Raw genomic sequence first — 27,052 nt, 5'->3', positions numbered from 1 at the left:
CACATTAGGCCAAATCGTTTGGTGAGTTATCATATATAACTCTAATAACATGTATTTCAGACATTTGGGGGCATAGATCAATTCTCTGGCCATTAGGGCTCTAGTTGGGGAATTTTTCTTCTAGAAATTTAATGCCTAGGAAGTATAAAATCTTCTCTGAAGATGCTTAATATGCACACAGAACTGGTCAACCCAGAGTTAAATGCTGAGCCAAACAACTGTATTTCTTCTTAGGACAGTTTGAACAAATACTCTGGGAAGATGATGACCCCGAGATGACTACTCAGGGGAAAATTTGGCCCACTTGCTGATCTAAACTGCTGTTGGTTACCACAGTCTAGTTGGACCTGACAAAGAGGTAAACTGAGGCCATAAGGAAAAATTCCCTTTGTGAAATTCAATCCTAGAGCCCCAAGATTCTAGTCAATGGAACCCAAGATCAGAGCTTTGCAGTTATAAAAAGGAACCCAAGATCTGAACAGATAGTGAGAATGTAGAAAATTAAGTGGCCATTCAGTTACCTATAAATCCTTTACTATGATGCTTCAGACAGAAAGTCACAGATTCTCCTAGAACTATCTGGCCAGTACATTTTTATGATCAGATCACTTATCCAGGTGGCATATTTCTTTTTTTTTTGTAATCTATTGGAGCCAAATTCAAATAGTAATTTTACTCTTCTTGGAAACATTGGGTTTAGGAATAATTCGGGAGAGTACTATTTTAGTGCAATGTTGACCAAACTGGGTTCTGTGGAACTCTAGTTTTTCAAGACGTTTAACAGTTGCATCATGAAAAGAAGTGCTTCATGCTCAGATAAGTTAGAGAAACCCCAAGGTAAACAAAATTAAACAGGATTCTTGTTTATTGGACTTTTCAGAGGATTTATTAGGCTCAAATAGATATTGAACCTCCACGAGGTGGTTACAGAATGCACCATTTTCCCAACTTATTAGTCTATGGGACTCTTTTTTGGGAAGAACGCTTATTAAGGTCTTAAATAACTAGTGTTCCAGGGATCAGAGTATGGAAACCCCTGAGAGAGTGCAATCTCTTTTCTTCCTGTGGAATAACAACTAAATCTTTTCACGGATGAGTTAACTTTAATCCAATTTCATTTGACTAAGCTTTTTGGTCAACTTTTATTTTGACAGAAAATAGCAGTTAGAATTATAAAGCCCTTTTACTAACTGCTAAATGTTTCTCTCTCTCTTTTTGTTGGCCAATTAGTTAAGTACTTACTCCATGCAAAGTACTCTCCACTAACTTTTGGAAGACTCTCTAACTTTGTTCATTCTTAAGTTTGAAAGACTCCATTCCATTTGCACACAAGTTGGAATTCTGATAGAATTTGTAAGATCTTGATTTGTATTGTTAGATATAAATAAGGTAGTTAATTGCCATAAGAGGGAAATGAATTTCTAAGTGATGTATGATAATCATCAGGAAAGTCAAATGAAAAATGATTCAAGCAGGCAATCCTTCAATCTTTCTATCTCATTTTCCACCCTTTGTTAAGGGAGAAATGGGCTTAACCATGTTGCTATCCAGTTGGCAAACAATTTCTGGACCTGTCACTTTTTTATTGGGGTCAATTTAATTTTATTGAAGTTACTCAAAATTTCAAATACTCAAAAAAGCCAGCTTTTTGAACGTCAAACCTCCAGTCTGATATGTCAAGAAACAAACCCCAGAGACCTTCTACTCCAGCTTACATGCTGTCCAAAAGGGTGCTCTTTTTTAGGTCTCTCTCAAAGTGAAAAGTGTAGATATCTATCTGTTCTATGCTAATTACATATATCATATGTCATGAATACACTCTATATATTCAGTGCTTTCTCAGATCACATAAATATAGTTGACCTTGAACAACATGGGTTCGAACTGTGCAGGTCCACTTATACACAAATTCTTTTCAACAGTAAATACTGTAAGTACTATGCGATCTGAGGTTGGTTGAATCCATGGATGTGGAATTGTGGATACACAGGGCTAAGTTATATGAAGATTTTCAACTGTGCACAGCATCATCATCCCTAACTCCCACGTTCAAGGGTCAACTGTATATGCTTTGAAAACCATTGACTCAACCTTTAGCCAAATGGAATTATGTCTCATTTGAACCAGGTCACTGGTGGTAATGGCATGACGCCATTGTTCTTAAACTATAATATTTTAACTTTGAGTACCAATCAGTAACACAAACTGAACTGGATAAACAGCCTTCATTCAGAGGGGTGAAAGGGTCAGCACGATTTAACCTACTTATAGGGGTAAATCTTAGTTTTTCCTCAGTGGAGAGAAAAAAAAAAATCAGTAAGTGCTGCTTAATCTACCTTGTTTTTCGCCACTTCTTTAAAAACAAGACAGATTCTTCTTGTCTACACCAGACAATTTTCAAAATAAAAATCAGTATCTATTTGGAGAGGAAGCAGGGAGAAACCCTTAAGTTGTCCATTTAAGATAATACTGTGGGGCTTCCCTGGTGGTGCAGTGGTTGAGAGTCCGCCTGCCGATGCAGGGGACACGGGTTCGTGCCCCGGTCCGGGGAAAAAAAAAGATAATACTGTGTTTAAAGTATTTGAATAGACAACAGCAGAGTTGCAGTAGCTAGATGATTCCTTAGACTGGAAGCAATCTAGCCTTCAGACAGCTATCATATTTTAAACAGATCCTTAGTTGCATGGATCGTGTAATGCATGGATCACCCTGGTTTGCGCTGGAATCTGAGAAGAACTCCTCCTTATCCAGAGAGCTTTTAAACATCTGAATAGTTGATCTTAGCTACGAGCTGAATAGTGCCCTATGAGTATATATAACAAGCACATCCTCTTCCATTTTCTATTAACCCATTAGTAGCAATCGATGAAAGTAAAATCACGTTGTGGTTAAATGAATAATTTTCATTATTAACACCTACCTTGCACTTTACAGGTATAAACAGTGGCACACCACCTTCTGGAGAAACCAAGGACTTTGTAACAGTAAACTGGTCCAGTGTGATATCACAAGTATAAAAAATATTCCATTCTGTATCAAAACTAGGCACATGCCTTTATTTATAGTAACAGAAGTTAACAGAATTGAGCATTTTTGCCTTGGGTCCTATTTCTTGGCATCCTACGTCAGACAAACACATCTTTCAACATATATCCGCCCATAACTCCAGGGATCTAGTCTCAGGGTTATCTCTATGTAAAGGAAGGTGAAATCACACTTGGATCAATAGTGGTGAGTAACTAAAAGCACAACCTCTCATTCATATTGCTTTAAAACATATACAGCATATATGTTTCCAAAAAAAAGAGAGTAAAGAATATATTGATTTCTTTGTGGTGTTGAACCAACAATACGGTATGATGCAAGGCTTTAACAAATGAGAAGCAGAGATACAAATTTTTCTGTAGAGTATGTTTTAGACAAATGTGTCTTTTTAATATGTAAATCCTACATTGTAGGTTGTTCCTTTTTATTTATTCTTTTGTTTTTGCAGTGGTAGAAAATGTTGAATAACTGTCCATGAGCATAAGCCAAAGGTCAGGTTCATTACTGAGATCCCCAGAATGCCAATATTTGCAATGCAAACAATTAGTATCCCACTGTGTGAAGGGCTCTGACACATGCCTGCCTTGAGGCGGCGAGTCTCCATCAGAAGTCCTCCTGCTTCCGGACCCTGCTTTGACACAGGGGCAGCGGCACTAAGCTGCCTTTTAACCTAGTGCTTTACTGTGCCAGGCTGTCTTAACTGGTTACCAACAATGACACGGAAACCATAGCTGGAGTGGTCGACCCTCAAATCATTTTCATGTTGAACCTCCTGGGTCCAGCCACCTCCCCTTCCACAACAGCACCATTGTTTTTTCGGGGTACATACTCAAGGTCAATGCTGTTTTTGTGTTTGCCTTTCCCACGGCTCCACACAAAAAGGAGGAGAAAACAAAATAAAACCACTCCCAGGAATGTGAAACAGCCCATGGCTGTAGACACCAGTATTGTTTTAAGGTCCAGGGAAAAAGTATTGGCATTGGTGCCATTGGAAACGGTGTCATTGGAGTCGGTCATGTACATAGGGGTCCTGTTTGCATAAAGGAAGCGGTCTGAAGTGAATCCTTTCACAGTTAAGGAGGCTGTGTAGGTGTCATTCCCAGCGGCGTTGCTAGCGATGCAAACATACATCCCGCTATCTTGATCCTGGGCAAAACGGATTTCCAAGGTGCCATCGCCCAACACAGTGGCTCTTCCATTGGACTTGGCGGTGATGAAACGCCTTCGAGGTGTCACCCAGGAAATCACAGGCTGTGGGTCTCCATCAGCATTGCATTCTAGCTGGACCGTCTGCCCCTCATCCACTAGCAGATGCTGCAACTTCTTTTCACGGATTTTGGGTTTTTTGCAGGTAAAGTAAAAAGAAAGGGCAGTGCTATGGAAATCCTTGAATGACCTCTCACGAATGGTGTCTGGGCCAGCACACATGGGCTGCTGGCCACCGAACTTCAGGGTGGGGTGACGCTGCAGGATCCAGAGAAGGCGGCAGTCACAGGCCAGTGGGTTGTTATTAATGCTCAGGACCTCCAAAGCCCTAGGGGAGGAGAAGACATTCTCTTCCAAAGTTTCCAGTAGGTTCTGAGACACATTGAGCACACGAAGGAAGCGGAGCCCTTGGAAGGAGTGAGGCTCAATGGTGCGGAGCTGGGCCCCCACTATATGAAGCTCCTGAAGGCGGATCAGGTCCGAGAACATGCCTGCTTCGATAGTGCTGATGGGATTGTAGGAGAGGTTAAGGTGGGTCAGATAGACCAGGTGTTTAAAGGCAAGGAAGGGTACCACGGACAGGTTGGTGTTCGTGATTGACAGGGATGTGAGGTTGAGACCATAGAGGCTATTGGCAGGCATCATATCCAGTAAGGGCCAATAGTCAATCTCTAGATGTTTCAGGTGGAACAGTCTTTTAAAGGCATACACGGGCATGTTGTTGATATTGAGATGCTTCAGATGCAGGCTGATGAGGCTGCGGAGATGGGAGAGGGCTTCTGTTGGTACCGCTGTTAGGTTGCATTTCTCCAGGGTGAGCTGCTCCAAGCTGAGCAGCCCACTGAAGGCCCTATGCGATATATAAACCAAATCATTATCCCCCACTTCTAGAGACTTCAGGTTATGCAAATCCTGGAACATGTAGTCCAGTAAAATGACAATCTTATTTTCACTAATGTCAAGCTTGGTGAGGTTGGCGAGGCCCGTGAAGACCCCCAGAGGGACCAACTTCAGGCGATTGCCCTTCAGGCGGAGGGAACGCAGGTTGAAGAGGTTGTTAAATGCTCCTGGCTCCACATTGGCGATGATGTTGTCACTCAGGTCTATCTCCTCCAGCAGAGGGTATGAGATGAATTCTTCAGGGTTGACACTTTTCAGCCTGTTCTTGCTGAGGTCCAAGATTTTGGTCTCGATGGGAATGCCCTCTGGGATGGCGATCAGTCTCCTTCGGTGGCAGCTAACAGATTTGTTCTGGGCTGAGCACTCGCAGCGAGCAGGGCAGCCAATGGTGGATCCCATGAAGATTAAGACCACAGCCAGACCCAGGAATGGCTGCCAACATGATAAGGCCGTGTGAAGCATGACTCCCCCTCTTAGTCTTACACCTTGGTCACGGGCCTGCAGGAGAAGGGGCCAAAGAAAGGAGGAAGAGAAATTGAGTTAGGACATAGCTAGGTAAAGAGACATAAATGAGACAGTGAGTACAATGAGGAAGACCCTGGATTTGGAACGCTACAGATCTGAGCTTTAAACCTGAGAGCTGCCATTGTTAGCTACACGATCTCAGGTAAGTTACTGCGTCTCCCTGTACTTCAGTTTTCTTGGCTGTAAAATGGAAATGAGGGGGATGATAATAGTAGCTTCCTAGAGTTATGACAATTTCAGTATTGGACAACTGCAAAGAGACTATGACAGTGTCTGGCACAGACTGTGGAGCAAAACAATACCTTTCACAAAAGGTTCTGTTTTGAACTCAAAGGACCGAAGCAGAGGTCAATGGCTAAGAGGACACCTGTTCAGTTTGAATCAGTGTCTGCATCTCTGATGTTTGGGAATGTCATCCTCTGTTCAGAATGAAGCTAACAGAAGCTTCATTCAACATCAGGCCCTTGGGTTCCAAGTACAAAACAAAGTTACATTCAGAGAAAGAGGATGAGACTTTTTACCTTCATATATAAGTTTTCTATTAAAAAGTTCCTTTCAGTTAGAAGGTGTACCTCTTTCATAATTCAGTAAATTTTGATTTATGAAGGGTTTTTCTTTTTTGAGGTAAACAAAAAGATCCTCAAAATCTCCCTGTACTCTTCGTGTTTATCATAGAGATGAGGCAGAATCCAGGCATCATAGCCGCTCTGATGATGAAAATGCTTTCTTTAAGATTTTGGGTTAAATATGTAAGAGTGAGAAGAGTCATCATTTTAAGGAAAAAAATGTTTTTGAATAATAAATGGACTATCATTTCTTCATATTTAAATTCAAACCCAGTAAACATGTTAACCTGAATTTAAATAGGTATCAAATGAGATTGGAAATGAGTATGTTTTAAATGTATATAGTTAAGCAGACACTGAACTTACGGCTCAACTGAATAGCGAGGGGTGTGTTATGGAGCAGTGCTTCTCAACCTGAGATCCCTGGGGGTGCACTTCATCCAAAAACACCATATTTTACTCAAAGGTAAGTTGTTTAAGACAATATTTTTAGATAAAAAAGTATTTGATGAAATTTCAGCATTTGCTGCTGAGCTGTAAAATTCTCCAGTCAATGTTTACATATATGTCCCTGTCTGTATGTATAGCTATGTCTACATCTAAACAAATCTATCCATAAAAAATAACAACTAGGGCTTCCCTGGTGGCGCAGTGGTTGAGAGTCCGCCTGCCGATGCAGGGGACACGGGTTCGTGCCCCGGTCCGGGAAGATCCCACATGCCGCGGAGCAGCTGGGCCCGTGAGCCGCGGCCACTGAGCCTGTGCGTCCGGAGCCTGTGCTCCGCAACGGGAGAGGCCACAACAGTGAGAGGCCCGTGTACCGTAAAAAAAAAAAAAAAAAAAAACAACTAGGAACAAACTTAATACTGAATCACTAGAAAAATGGCCTTAAAATGCAGGAAAAAAGTGAAGATGCAAAGAGCGCTAGCAAAATCAATTATAGAGAACACAGATTTAGTTTTGCCACATCTTTTCCAATAATTCTATCTTTGTAGGTCAAACTAAAATCTGTCTTGAAAACCAAAAGAAATCAACTGAAAAATTATTAGAACAAAGAGAATAAGTAAATTAACATACTACAAAATGAAAATAATTTTCATATATATAAATCATTTAGAAAATATTACTGTGTAAAATGATTCCAGTCACAGCATCTCTGAAAAAAATTAAATTCCTTAGAATAAACTAAACAAGAAATACACAAAGTATTACAACCATTCAGCCCTACTAAGGAAACAAAATAAAACTTACTAAAAAGAGGGATATAGTATATATATTTCAATAGAAAGATTCCATATTATAAAGACATTAATTCTTAGTAAATATATACATTTCAAAGAGATATTTTTGACTTGAAAAATTCTAAAGTTCATTTGGAAGAATATAAATATGAGAAATATCAGAAATATTAAAAAATAGTAATGAAAACAGACTTACCCTACAAAATATTTAAACATAAATTACAAAAATTAATAAAAAATAGTATCATGCTGACACAAAAATACAGAGTTAATGAAACAGAAAGAGTAAGGAATTATATCTAAATACATTTGAGAAGTCAGTATATGTGAATGGTGGCATTTTAATTCAGTGAGAAAAATATAAGTGGCTAGATATTTAGTGGGAAAATTTGCACATCAACTTCACTGGTTCTAATAAGATAAATTCTAGAAGAAAGTTTAAAATGCAAGAACAAATAATGAATCAGAAGAAAATTCATTAATATTACAATAATAGAACTGAAAAGCCTATTTCTGTGATGAAACCTAGCAACCATGAAAGAGAAGAATCTATTCAATTGTGTGTAGTTAAAAAATTATAACACACAAATAAACAACAGACACAAACACAAAGGCCATTGCTAAAATGGAGAATATCTTTTAGGCTTATAATAGATGAGGGATTAAACATAGTACTAAACAAACGGTTCTTGTTAATCAATAAGGACAAGAGGTGAATGTCAATAGAAAACTAGGCAATGAATGTAATAAAAACTTAAAGCATCTAATAAATATGTGAAAAGCTGGCTAACTTCATTAGTAAGCAAAGAAATACAAATTAAACAACAGGGGTATATCATTTTGCTTATCAGATTGACAAAGTTCAATAATTATTTTTGCCCAGAATTAACAAGAGTAGAAGGAACTGATATAAGAAATATAAACTGGTATAATCTTCAGGAGGTTCAGGTACAACAATGAGGCGGTTAATGGATAAATTAAATTAAAAAAAAACTAAGTTCAATATGTTCATCTCTTTGAACCATTTTTTTCCTTGTAAATTTTATTTTTTTAAACCACTTTATTGAGGTATGACTGACATACAGAAAACTGTACATATTTAATGTATAGAATTTGAGTTTGGAGATAAGTATATATCCATGAAACCATCACCACAATCTATGCCATAAACATATGTACCACCTCCATAAAAAGAGGGTAGATCTTATGAAGCTTTTCTTTTTTCCTAGCAACGTATCATAGGGAAATAATTTAACATAGGTGTACATAGATGTTTGGTACAGGCTTGTATAGAATATAGGAAAACTGGAAATATGTAATAGTAGGAGTTTAGTTATACATTAAGATACAACCATACTATAAAATATCACGTAGCCAATAACACGTAAGACTTAGGTCTATACTTATTAACATGGAAAAATGAAATAGATATATACTCCTATTTGTGTGAATATATATTAACGTTTATATATATGTAGGCAAGGACAAAATTGGGATGACATAATGACAGTGTTGACCATTATTATGAGATTGTGGGATTAAATGTGATTTCCATTTTCTTATAACTTTACATGCATTCTCTTTCTTTCCACAATATACCTGTATTACTTTTATAAACAGAAAAACAAAACTACTTTGATTTTTGTAATTGCTTTGACATGTAAAATGTCATGGATATATTTTACAGTAAGGGATCAAATTTGCATTGATATTTTTAAAGGTTATTTAAATTTTCATATAAATCTTAGCGTCACTTGCCAATTTCTAAGAGTCTGCTGGGACATTGATAAGAGTTGTGTTGAATCTATAGGTTTTTGTGGAGAATTGATATTGTAACAATGTTTAGTTTTCTAGCCCATGAATGTGGTACTCTCCATTTATTCAGGTCTTCTTTAATTTCCTTCAGCAAGTGTTTCTTCCTTTCTAACTTTTATGCCTTTATTTTTGTGCCTTTTTGTGTTTGCTACTATCTCTATGATAATGTTGAATAGAAGTACTGAAAGCTATCTTCCTTACTTTGTTCGTAATCTTAAGAGAAACCATTCCTTTTTTTTTTTTTCACCATTAGGTTTGCTGTTAGCTGTAGGTTTTTTCTTTTTTTTATATAGATGTCCTTTATTAGATTGAGCAAGCTCTCTTCTCTTCCTAGTTAACTAAGAATTTTTATCATAAATGAGTTATTGAATTTTGAAAAATGCTTTTCTGCATCTATTCGGGTGGTCTTGTTATTATTCTTTTAGTATGGTAAATAATATTGATGTTTTTGAATGTTACACCAACTTTCAACTTTTGGGATAAACCCCATTTATATAAAGTGTGTATGTGTGTGTGTGTGTGTATATATATATATATATATATATATATATATATACACACACATTTTATTGGGTTTGTTTTGCTAGTATTTGGTAAATTTTCTGTTTCATGAGAATTTTTTCTCTGGTTTTTAGATCTCTTGTGATGTATTTGTGTAGCGTTACTATGGCTAATAGAGATCTCATAAAATCAGTTGGAAAATATTTCCTTGGCTTCTATTTTTTAAAGGGTTGGTGTAGGATTGTTGTTTCTTTCTAAAATATTTGATAGAAATTACCAGTGAAACCAACAGAGCCTGGAGTTTTCTCTGTGGGAATGTTTTGACAGGTAAGTCAATTTCCTCTGCGTATATTGAAATATTTAGATAATCTATTTTGTGTGTGTCAGTTTCGGTAATTTGTTTAAGGAATTTGTCTATTTCATCTAAGCTATCAGATTTGCCTGAAGCCATAAAGTTCCCTTATTATTCTTTTAATGTCTGTAAGCTCTCTAGGTCATCTCTTTCATTCCTGATATTGCTAAGTTGTGAATTTCTTTTTTCTCGATAAGTTTAGCTAGAATTTTGTCAATTTTATTGAACTTTTCAAATACAAACTTTTACTTATATTTTCTCATTAATTTCTGTTTTATGCTTATTATTTCTGTCCCTCTATTTACTTTGGGTTCAGTTTGCTTTCTCTTTTTTTTTTTAAACTTCCTAGGATAGAACCTTAGATCACTAATTTTGCACCTTTTTTCTTTAAGCTTTTAAAAGTATAAATATCCCTTCAGGATATTTATACAGGACTGCCATAGCTGCACTTCACAAATTTTAATATAATTTTAAAAGATTATCATTCAGTCAAAAAGTTTTTCAAATTTACTTTGTTGTTTCCGTCGTTGACCTATGGATGGTTTAGTTTTGAGTTAGTTTATTTCCAAGTATTTAGGTCTTTTCTAGATTCTTATTGTTTTTTATTTCTAATTTAATTCTGTTGTGGTCAGAGAACAAACTGCAAAATGACAACCTTCTAAAATCTACTGAGATTGTTTTATGGACCACCATACGATCAATCTTAATTACTATTCCATGTGTACTTAAAATAAATATGTACTTGCTGTTTTGGGGTGTTGTGGTCTGCAAAAGTCATGAAGATTAATATGGTTGCTTGTGTTAATAAGGATTGGGAACTTTTTCTAAGTAATTCTATCAGTGACAGAGGTGCGTGTTAAAATCTCCAGATATGTATGTGAATTTGTCTATACCTCCCTAAGTTATGTAGGTTCTTGTGTCACATATTTTGAAGTTCTGATATTAAGCAGATGTTCAGCTTCTGATTTATTGAATTTTTTTTTATCATCAGAAAGAGTCTGTCTTTGTCTCTGGTAATACTTCTTGTCTTTAAGTCGCTTTGAATGATTAATATAGCCACTCTAGCTTTTCAAGCTTAATGTTTTCGTGGTATATATTTTTCCATTCTTTTATTTTCAACATATTTGTGTCTTTGTAGTTAAGAGCATCTCTTGTAGGCAGCATGTGGTTACGTCTAGCTTTTTAATGTCTGATGATATCTGCAATTTCTGCATTTTGTTAGATTGCTTAGCCCGTTTAAATAGAATATAATTACTATTATGGTTGCATTTAAGCATGCCATTTTGCTAATCTCTTGAATTCTTTTGCTCCTCTCATTCTCCTGTCTTCTGTTTTAAACAGTTAGATTTTAGTATGCGTTTCAATTCTTCTTTCTGTATTTATTTACATTACTTTTATTTGTTGCTGTATGGATTAGAGTATACCTCTCTAACTTACCACAATTTACTTACACTTTTTAAAGAATTGCTTCAGGTAAAATATATAGTAGCCTTGCAACAGTATATTCTCGTTTATAGCCTCCCCCCACCATCCTTAGTGGAGGGAGGTATAGTGAGTTCTAGACAGAGAACAGTGTGTGCAGAGACATGGGAACAAGGGAGAACACTCCTGTGACTGGGGAATTAAAGTATGCAGTTCAGAACGGTTGGAGCAAAAACACAAGAGAAATGGAGAGGAAAAGAGGCTGAGTGGTAATTAGGGGAATGATTTACAAGGGGCTTGTAAAGTGTGATAAGCTGTTTGCACTTTATCCTGAGGGCAATGGCAAGCCATTAAAGTGGTTTATGCTAAAGAGTGATATGAACAGATTTACATTTGGGGAAGATTAATCTGACTGCAGCATGAAAAATAGACTTGCAGGAGGGGAAACCTTGAAGCTGGAAACTCAGGAAGCTGTTGCATTAATTCAAGCCAGAACAAAGTGGTCTCAAGCAGGGTCATAGGAGTAGGCTTTAGTAAATGGACAGATTCGAGAGGTGTTTTTTTTTTTTTTTTTTAATTGCAGCTCCTCACCTTTCTTTTTTCTTTTTTTTTTTTAATTTTATTTATTTATTTATTTATGGCTGTGTTGGCTCTTCGTTTCTGTGCGAGGCTTTCTCCAGTTGTGGCAAGTGGGGGCCACTCCTCATCGCGGTGCGCGGGCCTCTCACTATCGCGGCCTCTCTTGTTGCGGAGCACAGGCTCCAGACGCGCAGGCTCAGTAATTATGGCTCACGGGGCTAGTTGCTCCACGGTATGTGAGATCTTCCCAGACCAGGGCTCGAACCCGTGTCCCCTGCATTGGCAGGCAGATTCTCAACCACTGCGCCACCAGGGAAGCCCTCGAGAGGTGTTTTGAGACAGAGTAGAAATGCTTTCCTTATGGATTGACTGTGAGGGGTGGAGGAGAAGAGGCAAAGATGATGTCTAGCCCTCTGTCCACCGGATGGGACCTGGTGTCATTCACTGAGATGGCGAGCTTAACAGTAACAGGATGAGGAATTCCTAGTTCCTACAAATGTGTCCATCACTGGGCCAAGATGTGTGGGCAGATAAATGATTTTCTACTTCTTGAAAATAATATTTTTCAAATATTTGGGTATTTCTTTGGTAAGGCAGGGAAAATGTACTGTCTATTACAGATTTTACGTTCAAGGTAAAAGTTTTATTACACACTCTGTACTTGTCAGTTTATTTTGACGTATGGTAAAGAATGAGTTATTTTTTTATAAATTCCACTGCAGAGTGTAGTCTTTTCTGGCAGAGTCTGTCCAATCTACATATCACCAGTTAGAGAAGGAGATAACTGACATCCTAGCTGATTTCTTTCAGTGGTGTTTTAGGGAAAGATTATTTTATTGCTTGGATCCCTTAATCGGGCTCTACGTCCAACATGGAAATGACAGTATCTAATTCAATCATGGCTGCAACTTAACCAGAAAGGAGTTCAACTAAAGGTGGATAGAAGCAAGTATCTTGTTCCTTAAAAAACTGGTACTTTTGGTTCCAAAGTGAAGAACCATCACAAAGAAGGATGGATAAGGGCTCAGCAAGCAGGCAGCAGAAGAGCTCTCTTCTGGTCTGGACAGCTCCCCCATTCTACTTCCGTCTTGCAGCTAAGCAGAAGTAGATAATATGGGGCCATATCTCATCACAGTTCTTTGATGTGGTTTGGAAACTGTGTAGGAAGGTTGTGCTTTATTATTCTCATCACAATATTTCTCAGTTTTAGTCTAGAAGGGCAAACTGCTGACTCCATTTAGCTTCCACTGTCAGCGGAAGTCTTGTAATCAAAGCTTTCTCTTAATGTCTGACTGTGACGACGGTTTGACAAGATGAACTTCATTTCATTAAGAATAAAGCTGGAAACTAAAATCCATAGGAAGCCGACTAGGGCCTTTCTATTAATTCTGATCAAAGGGACTCTTAGGCGCAATGATGAGTACCTTTTTCAACCTAGTGTGCGAAGTTGGATATTTTCATACTTCAACTTTTTGTGTGCTGAGTGTATTTTACAACTCATTCTATTAAAGTATGAAACAAACAAAAAACAACCATAAAGGACTTAAGGAAGCAATGGAAAAATAGAAACAATATTTGGACGCAAATACGTGGCTCAAACTGAGTTTGACATTTGTTAGACGTGGGACATGGGTAAGCTGATACTATCTGGGATTCTCTTTATCTTCTACGTTAATTTGTGGTAATAAAGCGGGATAAATGTGAGCATTAAAGATGGTGTATGTAAGGTGACTAGTACATAAAGAGCTGCCATTATTGTAAATTTTTAACGGGATAATGGTTTGTTTGTTGAAACAGTATCTGTCAGAAGGCATTGCAAAGAAGACACGGATTTCCTCTGAGGACAGATTTGGAAGATACTGAGAAGGAAATCCTCAAAAGGATGATACAGTGATAAAGAGAAGAGGAGAGTTTCAAACAGCCATCATTTAAAAAAACAAAAACAAACATAAGAAAGAAAAGAAAGAGGTGATGGTGGTTGTATGTTGTTGAAAAAGAAAGCTTAGAAGAGAAACAGCTGCTTTGATGATTGATAAGGTAATGATAAATTTCTTAGCCTGGGAATTCTATGATTAATTTAGTTTTCTGACTGGCAACTGAACAAGGGCACAAAACAATAAATGGATAGCACAGAAATCTCTTTAAACCTTCACACTACCAAATGATAGATTCATTTGTTTATTTATTTCCAGTAAAGCTATTTCCCAAATGGAGAGATGTGGGTGACGAGGGAGGTAAGGTGGGGAAGAAAAGAAAGTAGAGGATTTAATGAAAAAAGTGTCCAAAGTATGTCTGAGATGGTAACTTCCAGGTTTCTAAAACCACAAATTCATAAATACTGGTCTGTGCCCAAATCAGATACTGAAGAGTTGTGAAAGTTGTATAAGACATTTGAAAACCAAGAGAACTCAACCTTACTTTAAGTCTTTAGTGTACGTCACCAGGGTTACCTAAGTTCTTCGAAGGACCTGAGTGAACTTGAGATTGAACCCCAAAGTTCCCGACCTGGCAGGAAACATTGGACTTGAACTGTTTTTCTGCAAAATAAAAATTATCCTTCTATGTGATCCCTAATTAACCTCCAAAGTATTGTATTTTTACCTTTTTCTCTCAACTTATTTTTGATAGGGAGGAAAGGGAACCTTTCAATATCAAGACTCTTCTTTAACAATCAAGGGGGAAATGGAAACAGCCAACATGAAAGCCAGGTTTGGAAGGCATCTGATGTCTTATATTTTTAAAACAAAACTCACAAGTGGAATGATAAAATTACTCAGTGGCTCTTGCAGGTAGGTAAACAGCTATCCACCATTGTAGATACCTCTCAATTAATCATATGCAGATGACCAATTCTGTAAATAGCTAAAGATAGCATTTTGATCTTGAGTTACTTGGATAGAGACTGTTAGATGCTTGCAATTATCATTTGATTTATAGTCTATATAGATGTGAGATTCTATCTGTACGAAAATTAGCTGTTAATGTGATTTAATGCAATGAAATTTATGTGAAATGATCATACAACTAGTAAACTGAACAAGCAGGACTCATGGATGTCATCACATAGCATCTTAAATTTTACCCTCTGTTTTCCCTTTATGGTTAATTCAGAAGGGGTAAGGAGATCAAGAAAGTTCTTATTTAACTAGAACCGTCGTAGATAACTTAATGTTCTCTGGGACTTGTAGATTTTAAAGCTGATCCCTTTTATGTGGCAATTTCTAGGGCTCCTTGGGAGCCACAATAAAGGGATATCTCATTCGTAGTTCCCTTGACCTGGATGAGTCAGTCTCTATTCTGGTTTGTTGAGTAGTCATCCCACAGTCCCCAGGAATATTCACCTCCAGCTAATGTTTGCTGAGGTCCCATTATCCTCCCAGATGGCATTATAGTAGAGGACCTAAGACACTGTCCTTACTGGCTTTCTCATGCATGTTGCCCTCATTTGGTATGGGGAAAACTCATTTGCCCATAAAAAACCGCCGCCAATGTAGAAAAATCCCAGTACAGCAGCAACTTCCTTTACTGTGCCGGAGAGAGGCTATCTAGCTTAACAATTGTTCTTTAGATTTCCCAGGAAGAAGTCAGACTGAAGTCATGGTGTGTTCTTAACTACAGTGGAAGACTCTGAAGGATTCCACAAAGCCTGTTGAAGCACTTTCCTCTTGACTTGAGGAGAAGGCGGAAGCACCCTTCTTGCCTGTGAGTCATTTACCTAAGATTATATAGCCCTAGTCAGTAATGGAGCCAGTATTTCTGTGCAATTTTTACTTCAAAGGCAGAGTTCTTACAATTTACCCTGTACTACTTCCATCCTTTCTCATACATTTGCACTAAATACAATTCATCTCAAATAGATGATAGCAACTATAACTATTAAATTTTTTTTTTAATAGTAATGCTTTTTTAAAAAAAAGAACAGAGAAAAACAGAATTCCCTCATCTTCCCTCTCAGCTAAACTTTGGTATCTTTTTTCATGGTTCTGAAACAGCTTTCCACTGGACTATATCTACTTCAAAACATGAGTTCATTTTGCATTCAAGTGACTAGTAAACAATTAGTAAAGCTTGTCCAGAGTCATTAATTGTTTCTGTTTAATCTTTCCTGAAAGTGGAGCGCCCTCTGTTCTTGTGTTTATTTTGATCTCTTTGAAATGCAAATCATTTGCTCTTCTGCTATAGTTCTGAGTCTCCTTTTGGCCTACATAGAAATATTTGGACATACAGAATATGCCTGTTCTACTTAAATCTTTTACAGATGAAAGTGGTTTTTGTCTAGCTTTGAGATGTGTCTCTTTGAAATTTATATTATTAAATATATTGTAGTTGGCTTCTGATGGCTTCACAAATATATTATGTAGTGCTCCAAATCTGTAAGGCGGTATAAGGTAATGGCTAAGAACATAGGTATGCAACAATAAAAATGTGTTTAAATCTTAGCCCTTTCTTAGTCTCAGTTTTCTTACCTCTAAAATGGGAGTAATTGTAACTAACCTACTGGGTTATTGTGAGAATAAAACATGAGAGTGTATATGAAGTCGGATCTCTATACATGTTAACTATTATCATTCTTATTTAGAGAAAGGAAATATTACAAATGATATCTTCTAGACATCTAAAATCTCCATTGAAGGGAGTACTTACAACCTTTCCTGATTAAATAGTCACTTTCAGGGAAAGGCGATCTGGAAGCACTGGATTTGTTTATTAAGGTAGATATTAATGTCTATTAAGTATCTCATATTACAAATGAGAAAACTGAGGTAACCATCTTTGCCAGATAAGAGAGTTGCATCTAATATTTCCATTTATGTGCCTATTCTGTTAAGAATACTGTCATACTAATAATGCTAATAATGACTTAGTATAACTAAGGCTAATTAGTACAACTAGGTATAACTAAGTATACTAAGTATAACTAAGGCTAATTAGTACAACTAGGTATAACTAAATCATTATTAGATTGCTGGGTGATGGGAATTTTATCATTTTTCTAGCTACTTCGTAGATGAGAAAATGAAGGCAAATGAAGTGAAAGCTATAAAGCAAAAAAGCTAAGCAAGAACATGTAATTTTTATATCTCAAGACACTTCTAATAGATTTTTGCCTCTAACTTTAGTAAATACTTGACTTTATTTTAGCAACTGATGGCTGCCAAATGATTGCTTGAATTTCCTCCAGAAAAGAGTGGGAAACTACCCAAAAAGAAAGTATATGCAATTCAACTCAATAAACACATTATAAGTACCTCGTATGTTCAAGGCAGAGAGCTGGGGACGTAGAGTTAATACAATTCTTGTTCTCAAATAGTTAATAGTCTAGTAGGGAAACTGTCCAGTAAACAAATTAATGATTCAGTTTTCCCAAATTAGAATCAAATTACAACTTTAAACAAAGATGCATTTTACTACATTATGTAATGTTAAAATATTACATAAAACAATGTCCAGTCATGGAGAAATAATTACATTATCTGTAATTCATCTCCTTAAATGATTATGCAGGAATTAAAATCATGGTTATAAGAGATATTTAATAACTTGGAAAATTTTTACATGTAAAAATGTTAAGTAAAAAAAGTAGGATATAAATTTGTATCTATACTATGAATATAATTATAGGAAAATAGCCTTATGCATCAAACAAAAGATTGAAAAGAAATACACCAAAATGTTAAGTGTCAGAATAAATACCCATTACTTGTAGCAACAATCTATCAATTGTGGGATTTTTTTGTTTTTGTTTAAAAAATGTTTTCAACGTGCATTACATTCCTTTGAAAACATGAACAGAACATAAAAATATAATGAAAGCCTTTTGAAATTCAATCACAGCAAGCCTCTGTTCTAGTGGATAACTGAGACATAGACATGAACTGCTATAGCTTTTACTTAATCGGCCACATCATTATCAAGTTAGGAAAGAAGGCAGGTCCCCTTTTCGGTTACTCTTTCTACTTTCCCTGTCAATGTTATAGTGCTCTATAACTACCTTATGATTTCCCACCATATAGTATGTATGTACATATCGTATCTTCTCTACTAGAATCTATGCTCCTTGAGTTGGCATCCAAGTACCTTAATGGAATAGCAGCTCTCAACCATGGTGCCTCCAAAGCACAAATCTGGGGTAAGTCAGTGGAAAAGGACTCAAGTCATAGATGCTGGAAAGGGAACTGCACGTAAGCCTCAGCCTATATGATCTGTGCAGTAGCTCTTTTCATACATGAAGGTGCCTATTTGTGTCCTGAAGGAAAAAGGGTGAGGACAGTGTTCTTGTGCTCAACACAGTATCTTGCCCAAAGCATGGTAACCCTTTACGAATAGGTACTAAGAACGGGAGCACAATGTTTCCAGATGCCAGTCCTTTGTTACCATGGCATGATTTTTGTTAAATCAGTGTGCACTATTATTTAAATCAACTCATTTTTAAAACCTAAATACCCTAAAAGTAAAAATTTACCATACGATTTTAAATGGAAAACCAGGATGGAAAGTAGTAAATGGGAAATAATTTTAAAAACATAAACAATGGAAACAAAATAATATTACGTTCCAGCTAAAATTTCTTATCTTCCAAGGCTCTGAGCCAGAGACCGGATCTCCATTTGGGACAATGGCCAGGGTTGGAGAGGTCTTTACACCGAGTCTTCCTTGTAATCAGAAGATTGACAGTAAACTCAAAAGGGAATAACTTTATCCTCATTAATTCAGGGTTACTCAACATTTTGTACCTGCTAAAATCAGAGGATCGCATTGGAATGCATCCCACACTTTGGGAAATAGGCAACAAGCTTTTCACTTCCGATATTTCAGTTAGAATTTTGTAGGAGGAATGAGACTGAAAGGATGATTTCAGAGTCAGATACCTGACAAATGCTGGAATAGGGACGTGCACTCAAGCCCTCTGCCTACACTCTCAACATTCTCTAACTCGCGTCTCCTTCCTCTAATACCCTCTCCTCTCCATGCAGCCCTGGGCATCTCCTTTCATCTTATTGCTTGGCATCAGTTGCTGCTGATAGAGTATTCATGAATATTCCGTCCTTCAACTGAGTTATTTCTAATGAGGGATCAGAGAAATCACATCTCAATTTCTTGTTTATTTCTTTCCATTGAAAATATATACACAAGGCTGAGAACTTTAATTTATATACACATATATACATGTGTGTGTTTTAGATTGACTTGGTATCTGTGTGTCTCCCTGGAGATTACACATTCATATTATTTATGTTTAAGACACACTATATATACATCACGGATACGTGTGTGTATCTATCCATCTAGCTATAGATATATACACATATTAAGGAGGCTTACATATGTTTGCCAGTTCATATTTTGGTAAACATTTCTGGAATCATAGGGAATCACATCTTAAATATTATGGTTACCTTTATGTAATATACATGCTAATTATCTTCATTTGGATAAACTGTGTAGAAAGAAAACCAATAAATGGCTCGGCAAACTGAGACTTTTTATGACTAAAAATGACGATGAAAAACAGATAAGGTATGAAAGAGCTCAGAGAGTATAAAACAGCATACCTAAGGAAATAATTCTACAAATTCTAAATTTGTTTCATGGAAAGCAATGTCATTCGAGGTTTTAAGTCAGCCAATTCAGGGGTATAATTCATAAGTTATGTTTATGTGAACCTTTGGTTGACCATTTAAAACCAGGTGAAATCTTAACTTGGTTTTCAGATAAGACCACTGTGATTTAAACTAGGCCAGTTAGTACCTAATAATGTGGGTCCAGAGAAAAGGCAATCTTAACAATTTATAGGCCTTAAGTATCTCCCCATATTATATTCCAAAATGATGACAATTAAAATATTTATTAGATGCTTACTTTATATGCAGTATATTATTTAGTCGTCAAAATAACCTCCCTCTGAGATAAGAACTGTTCTTGTTACCATTTTCTATAGACAAGAAAACTGAGTCTCTAGGTTAAATTTACTCATCCAAGGTGGTGCAGCAAAGAAGTGGTACAAGTGATATTCAAACTAAGGTCTCTGTGGTTCTAAAGCCCTAGTGACACTGGTAAAAACAACCCTGGGTGGTAGGTGGTATTATTCCTAGTCTCTTGACAGAATATGCAATTGAGCCTTAGGGAGAGCTGAGCAGCCAGGTCAAGGCCATTCTTGTAGCAAGTGGCAGGGCGAGGATTCTAACCCAGCTCTGTCATTGACTCCAAAGCCTAGCTGGGCTTCCTCTGCCCATCTCTGCAAAAATGTAGGTCTGCCATAGCAGAGAAACAAAGAACTGCTATTTTTCAACATATTTTATGAATTACATAAGCAGCATTTGTTATATAATTGGTCTTAGCTTTACTAAGGCCTCAGCTTTACTAAGGCAAAACCCAAGGTTGGGGGGAGGTACACCTGTGTCCACTCTGGTGATTTAGGTTTTATACAGGTAGAGTGACCATAGAGGATACCACCCAAACTGGGACACTCCTGTGCAGCTGGGGGGGGCACCATTCATAATATTCTGGGCAACAGGTAAAAAAACGTGAACTGTCCCAGTCAAAGGAGGCATTTGGCCACTATCCCGGGAGCATGTAGATTTCCCTCCTGATGATGACAGGCTGGGGTTTCCCTTGGTTCAGGGGTTCTGTTACAACTATTCTTCCCCTGGATGCTGACCTCAAAACTGAGTTCTTTCAACATCAACATGACGAAAAATATATTTTTTGATCTTAATTGATTAATCTAGTTTTAGGAAAAAATTGTCTAAGATTAAGTAAATGGTCTGGGGTTAGAACTGAGCAAATTCTCCTGACTTTTGAGGGCTACGTTATCTTTACAGCCAGGGGACTGGAACAGTAAGAAGTTACCCTAAGTAAACAACATTGATTTTTGTGTTCTGTTTTTGCCCTGGGAAGAGCGATGCTTTTGACTTCTATTAAACCTGAGGAAATACCGCCTTTGACTCTCAATCCTTGTTCTGAACTCCAGTGTGAGAAATTTGTACAGTGGACCGTGCTATTTTCTTTCAAAAATGTTATAATGGGAAGCCAAGTTCAAAGACTTGGAATTGGCAACCAGCTATCAAGAAACCAGGCATAATGGTATGCTATGGAAACAGACACATCATGAAAATAGCTGACATGGAAAGGGAATGGGAAATTTTGGACAGTCTTACCTGACTCCAATGCCTGATCTTGCAACTGGGGAGATGTTAACCATGGCACGTAAACTCAGGGAGTCTCAGTTTCATAATGTTAAGGATAGTATCTCTACCTTTCAACTACTGGTTGAGATTTTTAAATAAATTAAGTACATAGAGTAGTTGGCAGATAGGAAGCCCTTACCAAATCTTGGTTCTCTCCTCTTTTTACTTAAAGTGGCAAAGTCACACTCCAAGTTCTATATAACAAGCCTGTTTAACTGTATTCTTCACATCAATCATATAAAGTCACAAGCTCTCTTTCTTTTCTCATCCCTTATCTTTCTTTAGTCCTCCCTCTCTCCATTTTTCCTTCTTTCTTTCTTTTTCTCATTCCATCTTCCTCCTTTCTTCCGACTCTCCCTTACCTCTTTCCCATCTTATTTAAACAAAGACTTAAGGTGGCCAAAGTATTATAAAATGTGACCTCCTGCACACAAAAAGTAATTTGATGGAATTAGAAATTTGACCTTTCAAGAATTAATCATTATCAAAATAATTAAGCATTTAATTAATCATATGTCAAGTTTGTTTATAAGACCTTTTGGGAAGGATTTCAAAGACCACATCTCTTATGAAGCTAACGCTTAAAGAATGTGCAAACTGAGGACATTTTTCCTCTGGAGAATAAAATTCTCTGTAGCAAACAGACACATGAATATTAACTTTAGATAAAATGCTCTTCAAATTAAGTTTGAGTCCTTAAAGACAAATAAAAAATATTAGACTATGTACATATTTAAGTCCTTTACTATCCTTAGATGGAAATGTCTATGTTAGTGTTTATGTTTGTTTTTATTCTTTTCTTTGACACTCTCGCCATGGGACTTCAATAATGGGTCCTGGAATGGAACCAAAGTCACAGAAGGATTTATAAAAGGGGAATGAAGGTATGTAGGTAAAAGAAAGAGAAGGATGTTGAGTAATCAAACTCCTTTGTCTTGGTTTAGGAGACGGTGAGGGCATCTAAGGATTTATTGTATGAATATAATTTTCCAGTATTTTTTAGCATCAGCAGCTGGGTTCTGGTAATTGAACTCTGATTACTGCATAAAGAAGTGAAAAATAGATGTTAATTAGATAAAGTTGTCTGAAGAGAATAGCAGTGTTTAGGAAACCCGGGACACGAGAAAGGCTTTCTTCAAGTTTGTTTAACAAGGGAATGTTTCCCCTCTTCATCCTAATCCTCCTTTCTCTATCTTCTCAAAAATCCTCCTCAGAGTCCTCTAACAACCTGTCCTGAACAAGTCAATGCTCCACTGTGCAGAGTCTGGGATAACACTGACCTGTCCAGTGATGGAAACCTTGGGATTTGAATGTGGCTCACCACCACCACCAATCTATAATCTCTTCACCAGCGAGGCCAATTTAAAGAATAAAAGGCCTTACTGTCCTTCATCCAAGTAGAAATTTTGGGGTATTCCAGATGAGAGAGCTGACTTTGTATTTTCTGGACCAGTGAGAATGAAGGTCCCAGGCTGCTATGTTGGGGATGCAGGAGAGAGGCTGCTCTGAGCTGCTGTCCTCTGTGACAACACCATCTGGGTCCCTTTATAGTCTTTCTGGGATTGAGGTCAACAGCTCCAATTGAAAACCTTTCATTTCTCTGCACTCTTTTATTAGGAGTCAACACAGGTCTCTAGAGAAAGCTTTTGGGTGGGTTTTGAGTGCTGGGGAACGTGTGTAGTTTTGTAGAAGGACAGGAATGCATGGAAACATAAGGCAGAGTCAGCTTCCTATTAAGTCACCAAAGGCCTATGGGTACTATTTATTGGGATAATGGGAAAGTCCTTGACAAACCTGCAACACCATCCACACAAGGCCAGTCTTGTTCCTTGGAACATGGTTGTTCCATGGAACAACCATGACTGCGTTCCTTGCCACATAGTAATGCATGCTTTTATTCAGGGATTATCAGAACACTCAAAGTTCCCAGAGTAAAAGCACTATTCTTCCTATTTACTGAATGTAATTTTTGACCATTGATAGTTGGGTTTCACGAACAGGGAGTAGGTAATTAAAATATCATTAAATGCATTTGATTTACTCAGAAGTTGAAACTGCAGCCATCATTAGGGTGAGTGAAGAGAAAGTTAATTTATCACTTTAGGGGTTAAAAAGAGTCACTAGGAGAAATATATGAATACTATTCTCAGCCTAATTGGGGAATTCCAAGCCTATTTAATGCTAGAAAATCCCCAAATGCTACTTGTTTTTTGAAAATATTTGCTGTAAGACTGAAAGATGGGAGATTTAGAAACACTGTGATAACTTATCAAACCTGCCCCAGACACACTCCACATGCTTCATTTTGTTGCCAGAGAAGTTATTAAATATCTAGACTTCTGATACGCATTCTAGGACTATAAGAGTAAAGATCTGGGGACACTTTTTCTTCCTCATGGGTTTAGCTTTGGGGACTCTGACTACAGAAATAGTTATTTAGATAACAGCAAAGGGATCAGAGATCAATTCTGTGTGACTAATCCACATTTTTGGTTACTGGCAAAAATTCAGTGATTAGAGTTAAGAAGTCAATACTGTGATTAACTCTCTACTTAATGTGCCAGTCTTAGTAACGTACTATTTAAAATATCTTTCTTTTTAAAAGTGCCCTTTAAGGAAAATGTGTGTGTTTGGTTCAGGACACCTGACCTACTGGAATAGTGGTGTGCTGGTAAATGTTTAACAGCCAGTTTTCCAAAAGAAAAAAGTACCCTGTTTTCTAGCCATTACTGATTTCTATGGTGTAAATACTCCCACTAAAGCCCATATCTACCTGACATGATATCAGCATATTTATATCAGCATATTGATAATTTTTTGTGAAAAATTATCAATTGACTCTTGCAAAACTGGTACAATTTGGATTGAACACACATAAGTAACTGAAACCTACCACTTTGAATTAAATAACTTCATATATATTAACTAGGGCAGTATTTTATATATCGTATATAATTTTGTATATAAACTTTATGTGATCAAATGTGCTAACAAATTCCCTGTATTTAAAAAAATTGTTATTGACCGGAGGGTGGAGACACAAGATGGCAGAGTAGAAGGACTTGAGCTCACATCCTCTCACGAAAACACCAAGTTCTGACCAAAGTCACAACTAACTGCTGAAGAACCATCAACAAAAAAAGACTAGAACCTACCAAAAAAGATATTCTACATCCAAAGACAAAGAAGAAGCCATAATGAGATGGTAGGAGGGGCGCTTTCATGAGAAAATCAAATCCCAAACCCACGACGTGGGTGACCCACGAACTGGAAAACAACTATATCACAGAAGTTCTCCCGCAGGAGTGAGAGTTCTGAGCCCCATGTCAGGCTCCCCAGCCTGAGGGTCTGGCATAGGGAAGAGGAACTCCCAGAGCATTTAGCTTTGAAGGCAAGTGGGGCTTGAGTGCAGGAACTCCACAGGACTGGGGGAAGCAGAAACTCCACTCATAGAGGGTGCACACAAGTTTCATATGCACTGGGCCTCAGGGCAAAGCAGTGACTCCATAGGAGCCTAGGCCAGACCCACCTGTGGGTCTTGGAGGGTCTCCTGGGAAGTCAGGGGATGGCTGTGGCTCACCGGACACTGGTGGCAGAGGCCCCAGGGAATATTAATCATTGTGAGCTCTCCCAGAGGTCTCCATTTTGGCACCGAGACCTGGCCCTACCCAACAGCCTGTGGGCCCCAGTGTTGGGACGCTTCAGGGAAAACAACCAACAGGGTGGGAACACAGCCTCACCCACCAGCAGACAGGCTACCTAAAGTTGTCCCGAGCCTACAGCCGCCTCTAAACACACCACTTGACATGGCTCTGCCCACTAGAGGGACAACACCCACCCACCAGGGGGTAGGCACCAGTCATTCCCACTAGGAAGCTTGCACAAGCCCCTGGACCAACCTTACCAATCAGGGAGCAGACACCAGAAACAAGAGGAACTACAGTTCTGCGCCTGCAGAATGGAAACCACAAACACAGAAAGTTAGACAAAATGAGATGGCAGAGAAATGCATTCTAGATGAAGGAACAAGATGAAATCCCAGAAGAACAACTAAGTGAAGTGGAGATAGGCAATCTACCTGAAAAACAATTCAGAGTAAAGGTAAAAAAGATGATCCAAGATCTCGGAAAAAGAATGGAGGCATGGACTGAGAAGATACAGAAATGTTTAACAATGAGCTAGAAGGTTTAGAGAACAAACAAAAGGAGATGAACAATACAATAAATGAAATGAAAAATACACTAGAAGGAATCAATAGCAGAGTAAATGAGGCAGAAGAACGGATAAGTGACCTGGAAGACAGAATGGTGGAAATAACTGCCATGGAACAGAATAGACAAAAAAGAATGAAAAGAAATGAGGACAGTCTCAGAGACCTCTGGGACAACATTAAACACAACATTCACATTATAGGGGGTCCCAGAAGGAGAAGAGAGAGAGAAAGGACCTGAGTAAATACTGGAAGGGATAGTAGCCAAAAACTTTCCTAACATGGGAAAGGAAACACTCAAGTCCAGGAAGCACAGAGATTCCCATACAGGATAAAAACCAAGGAAGAACATGCCAAGACACATATTAATCAAATGGACAACAATTAAAGAGAAAATACTAAAACAACAGGGAAAAGCAACAAATAACATACTAAGGAAATCCCCATAAGGTTATCAGCTGATTTTTCAGCAGAAACTCTGCAGGCCAGAAGGGAGTGGCAGGATATTTTTAAAGTGATGAAAGGGAAAAACCTATAACCAAGATTACTCTACCCAGCAAGACTCTCATTCAGACTCGATGGAGAAATCAAAAGCTTTACAGACAAGCAAAAACTAAGAAAATTCAGCACCACCAAACCAGCTTTACAACAAATCCTAAAGGAACTTCTCTAGTTGAAAAAGAAAAGGCCACAACTAGAAACAAAATTACAAATAGGAAAGCTCACTGGTAAAGGCAAACATACAGTAAAGGTAGGAAATCATCTACACCACAAATATGATATCAAAACTAGCAATTGTGAGAAGAGGAGAGCACAAATGCAGGGTATTGGAAATGCAGTTGAAATTAAGAGACCGGCAACTTAAAACTATATATCTGTATCTATATATATAGCTATATCAAAACCTCATGGTAACCATAAGCTGAAAATTTACAATAGATATACACACAAAAACGAAAAAGCAGTCAAAACACAACACTAAAGATAGTCATCAAATCACAAAATAAATGAAAGGGAACAAAATCACGATGATGCAAAACCTATGGGCTGCAGCAAAAGCAGTTCTAAGAGGGAAGTTTATAGCAATACACTTTTACCTCAGGGAATAAGAAAAACCTCAAATAAACAACCTAATCCTACACCTAAAGCAACTAGAGAGAAGAGAACAACCAAACCCAAAGCTAGTAGAAGGAAAGAAATCATAAACATCAGAGCAGAAATAAATGAAATAGAGACAAAGAAAACAATAGAAAAGATCAATGAAAGTAGAAACTGGTTCCATGAAAGTAGAAACTGGTTCCTTGAAAAGATAAACAAAATTGATAAAACTTTAGCAAGACTCATCAAGAAAAAAAAGGGAGAGTACTCAAATCAATAAAATTAGAAATGAAAAGGAGAAGTTACAATGGACATCACAGAAATACAAAGGATCATATGAGACCACTACAAGCAGCTATACACCAACAAAATGGACACCCTAGAAGAAAGAGACAAATTCTTAG

The 27,052-nt window shown here is 37.5% G+C and overlaps 1 protein-coding gene across 1 annotated transcript; it reads right to left on the bottom strand.

Moving 5' to 3' along the window:
- Positions 1–3,484: 3,484 nt before the first annotated feature.
- Positions 3,485–5,817, bottom strand: LINGO2 (leucine rich repeat and Ig domain containing 2). The gene has a single exon (XM_027088929.1). It carries the CDS (start codon positions 5,611–5,613, stop codon positions 3,793–3,795), a length of 1,821 nt encoding a protein of 606 aa, XP_026944730.1. The 5' UTR covers positions 5,614–5,817; the 3' UTR covers positions 3,485–3,792.
- Between the last annotated feature and the right edge of the window lie 21,235 nt (positions 5,818–27,052).

Source organism: Aethalodelphis obliquidens, unplaced genomic scaffold (genome assembly GCF_003676395.1).
Source record: "Aethalodelphis obliquidens isolate GAN/ISIS:26980383/991018 unplaced genomic scaffold, ASM367639v1 scaffold64, whole genome shotgun sequence".
Classification (NCBI taxonomy): Eukaryota; Metazoa; Chordata; class Mammalia; order Artiodactyla; family Delphinidae; genus Aethalodelphis; species Aethalodelphis obliquidens.
This window is presented reverse-complemented; position numbering and strand designations above follow the sequence as displayed.